The 3,901-nt window shown below is 35.5% G+C and overlaps 1 protein-coding gene across 1 annotated transcript; it reads left to right on the plus strand.

Annotated features, from left to right (window-relative positions):
• The first annotated feature begins 1,311 nt into the window (after positions 1 to 1,311).
• On the plus strand, positions 1,312 to 3,691 carry LOC104116477 (growth-regulating factor 8). Its single transcript, XM_009627339.4, has 4 exons — positions 1,312 to 1,924; positions 2,045 to 2,215; positions 2,340 to 2,625; positions 2,847 to 3,691. Exons 1-4 carry the CDS (start codon positions 1,633 to 1,635, stop codon positions 3,523 to 3,525), a joined length of 1,428 nt encoding a protein of 475 aa, XP_009625634.1. The 5' UTR covers positions 1,312 to 1,632; the 3' UTR covers positions 3,526 to 3,691.
• The last annotated feature ends 210 nt before the right edge of the window (positions 3,692 to 3,901 follow it).

Below are 3,901 nucleotides of genomic sequence, written 5' to 3' on the forward strand. Positions count from 1 at the left end.
TTCATCTTAGCGTGAAAAGGGTAAAAGGCACATTGGTTGTCTGATATCTGTGCACATATATGTAAGCACTATTCAGCACGTTAAATATAAGTTAAAGAATTGAGTAGAGAGTACATGTTTCAAAATTTAATTACAAAATATATATTCATGCATTTTGATTTGGTTCATGAATAGATCCCTTGAATGATAGCCAAACGATAACTAAAAATTCATATTAGACGTCAAGAAAGAATAAGCAAAAACTATACTTGCCAATGCAGAGCTCGCACACTTTCAAACTATAACAAAATGGAAATAAAATACTTAAAGCTTATTGTGAGTTATCATGGCAAAATAGAAAAAATTTGAGATTAGTTGAGGATAAAAAAAATATATGAATAAGCTAGAAAGATGAAAACTTATCTTGTATTAGTATCTAGTCCATTGACTTCTATCTTTATTTTGTTTGATAGCCACAGAATTGTTGGTATAAGGATAGCAAACACAAAGCACAGTCTATGCCTATATGGAGGTGTACGAAAATGGGAGCACAGTCGTGCTGATAACGTGTTATGAAATAAAAGCAATTTAGTAAAACATGAACAAGAACACGTTATGAAATAAAAGCAATTTAGTAAAACATGAACATGAACAAGTTATGAAATAAAAGCAATTTAGTAAAACATGAGCAAGAAATAGAGATAGAGAGAAGGAAGAGTATTTCCTCTTCAATTGTGTGTATTTTTCTATCTATTACAAAGCCTTTATATAGGCATGAAAAGTGAAGAAAAATATGTTATTGAATATGTCATTAAGTATAAAAATATGTCATTAAGCATTTGAGAAGATCATGGAGCAAGAGTTGACATCCACCATAATTTGATTTTTCTTATAATAAAATTATTTTAGTTACAAAAATTATAGTAAACTATAGAAGAAGATACTAATTGATAGCCCAATAATACGTCAATCCTTCTATTTTGTTAGAGAAACATAACCAAAATTTTAAATTTATGGGTTCTGATTTTACTACGGAATCATAGCTCTTCTTAGTTACTGGCTTCACAATTAAATATTAATTTATATTTAATTAATTTCTCAATACAAATATAATAGTTAAGCAAAAATGACGGACTCCACCTCGGTTTTCTTATGCAATTAGTTTCAAAAAAGATATTTAAGTCCAACAATAAGTAATTTTGCTATTTTCTTAATCCTTTAGTTTCAAAATTTTACAATTTTGTCTTTTATATTTGGAATATGACTTGCACAATATGCAATAAAATAGTTGGGGTATGTGAGCGTCAAAAGGATGAGGCAGGGATTTGAGCACGAGGGGACCAATTAATGGGTTTGTCCCGTAATACCACAACGGGGTTCGAATGTTGGAACTATAGGAAGCAACGCAGCAGCAAATATCTGTAAAATGGCGGCAACTTAAGCTAATCTTTACAACTCTTGAACCGCCTCTGTAATCTGTACTTATATATCACCATTTCTGTCTCTTTTTTTGTATGTAAAAAAGAAGAAAACAAAACTTTGTTTCAGCTTTGGCTCTACCTAGCTTTAAAAAATCCCTGGCCTTTTAGCTACAAGTTTATTTTGGAGTTTTGTAGTGATTAGAGAGAGCTTTTGCTGAAAGGCTAAGAGAATATGGGGAACGGCGAAAACACTGAGCTTCTGGATTTGAAGATGAAAACCACTGAATCATCACCATCTTCATACCCTTATAAAAGAACTATGTTCTTGCCCCCTTCTTCTCATCCTCACTTTGCTGCTTTTGATAAAGAGACTAGCAGTAATAGTACTTGTCTTGCTGACGACGGCGGCGGCGGTGGCGGTGGGAACGGAGATTTTGTGGGGAGCGATAGCTACGATGCTGTGAGCTCAGGCGCTGCAGCAGCACTTTCGTCTAGGCCTTTGCAACCTTTCAGCTGTTCTGCTAGTACGTTTTTTCAATCTCTCTGTTACATATTCTCTGTTTATTTTTGGGTACCAAAAAGAAGAGTTGCAGAAGAATAAAAAAACAAGATTTGAGGTTTTGGGGTTATTTTGGTTTTTGCAGGAGGAAGCATGTTCCTTTCTGGAAAAGCTCCTTTTACAGCGTCGCAGCTGCAGGAGTTTCAAAGGCAGACAATAATATGCAAGTACATAATGGCTTCCGTTCCTGTTCCTCCCCAGCTACTCCTACCTTTGTCTAATAATCCTTCTTCAGCTCACCTCCCTCAATCTAACAGTAAATCTTTGTCTTTTTAAATTTGTCAATATAAATGTATCCACTTTAGCTTTTTTACTGTATTATACTTGTTTGGCAGAATGTTTTGTTTGTTTAAAGGTGTGATTGTTTGTTGTATGTGTAGCATCGGGTTTGGATTTGAAGTTCTCAAGAGGGTCAGATCCAGAGCCATGGAGGTGTAAAAGAACAGACGGTAAAAAATGGAGGTGCACAAGAGATGTAGCTCCTGATCAGAAATATTGTGAGCGACATGCCCACAAAAGCAAACCCCGTTCAAGAAAGCCTGTGGAAATTCACAATACCAATAACAACAACAACAATTCTAATAATCGACACCCCCCTACTCCCACTTCTCGCAACCACCATCACTCCTTTCAATTTCCAACTGTGCAGCTCTCTGACCAAACCAGGTGGGTAGTTTTTTCAAATATCTTTCCTTTGAATATTACATTTCAAATTTCCATGTTCATTCATGTGACTATACTTAAATTTCGTATGTGGGTATTTTATTGATTCACTTTTTGTTCTTATCTCAAGGAGTTATGTGTGTGGGTCTAGTCTTTTCTGGACTTTTGTACCTATGCAAATAAATGTGGAATTGATTGGTTTTCTTTCTCTTCTTTTATGAAAGGTGCATTGAGTGGTTAGGGAGAGGAGACAGAGGTGGCACTATCCCTATCATTAGTTGTAACCAGCAAAATTTGCAGCAACTCATGCAATCATCTTCTGGAATGGGATTCAACAATGACTACACGGACCAAAACAGAAGAAATACACCTGCATTTCAAATGCAAGACGAGTCAAAAGTGTATCCAATGAACAACTTTAATCAGTACATATCTAATAGGAGTAGTAACCAGACATTGGAAAGTACTCCTTTGAAGAATGAAGAGTGTAGTGACTCGATAATTGCCTCGTTACAGGGAAGAACGACTAGGGATTTCATCGATGCTTGGTCTAAAGACGGACTTAATGATGGTATAAACAACAATGGGTCCTTTACTTCGCTAACGCTATCAATGTCTGGTTGGAATCATGGAATGGATGAAGATAACGAAAATGCGCAAGTGAGCATTAATAGAATGCTGGATTCTGAGAGAAGTAGTGACGAGGTTTTGAGGTCACAGTGGCTTAATCCTGTTTCTTGGATGAGTTCAACAGCACCAGGAGGTCCTTTAGGTGAAGCATTGTGTCTTGGAAATGCTACTAATTTACCTTCACCTCATGGCTATAGCAATAGTACTGCTAACAGCAGCTGCAGCTTCAATTCCTGTGAGAATAGTAGCCATGGACTTGACTTCATCGGCTGATGATCATGCAATTTTTGCAGCTTGTAAAATGATGAAGTGAAAGCATGTGACATCCATCTTTGATTCTTGAGTTAAAGAATGTGGAAAAATTGACAGTCCCATCTTTTGTTCAATTTCAGTTTAAGTATGCAAAAGCTTTTGATTATCAACTATTTCTTCTCTATACATATACTACAAATCTCAGTGATACATGGCTTGTGAGTTGGAGGTTGGACTCTAGATTAGGAAAATAAGTTTATTAGAGCAGCTTGATCATATTATTGAACCCCTTTCTAATGCTAGTCCAAAAATCAATCATGCAGTTACTCTGAAATTATTTTTGTATGATTACAAATCTATTGAAGATGCATTATAAAGAATTCTTTAACTTCTATGT

This window comes from Nicotiana tomentosiformis, chromosome 8, assembly GCF_000390325.3.
Source record: "Nicotiana tomentosiformis chromosome 8, ASM39032v3, whole genome shotgun sequence".
Classification (NCBI taxonomy): Eukaryota; Viridiplantae; Streptophyta; class Magnoliopsida; order Solanales; family Solanaceae; genus Nicotiana; species Nicotiana tomentosiformis.

Bases quoted from the DNA above. Each gene is read 5' to 3' on its own strand.
- LOC104116477 (XM_009627339.4), top strand. From the start codon at position 1,633: ATGGGGAACGGCGAAAACACTGAGCTTCTGGATTTGAAGATGAAAACC. The intron at 2,216-2,339 runs GTAAATCTTTGT...TTGTATGTGTAG, and splicing joins TCACCTCCCTCAATCTAACA to CATCGGGTTTGGATTTGAAG. The intron at 2,626-2,846 runs GTGGGTAGTTTT...CTTTTATGAAAG, and splicing joins CAGCTCTCTGACCAAACCAG to GTGCATTGAGTGGTTAGGGA.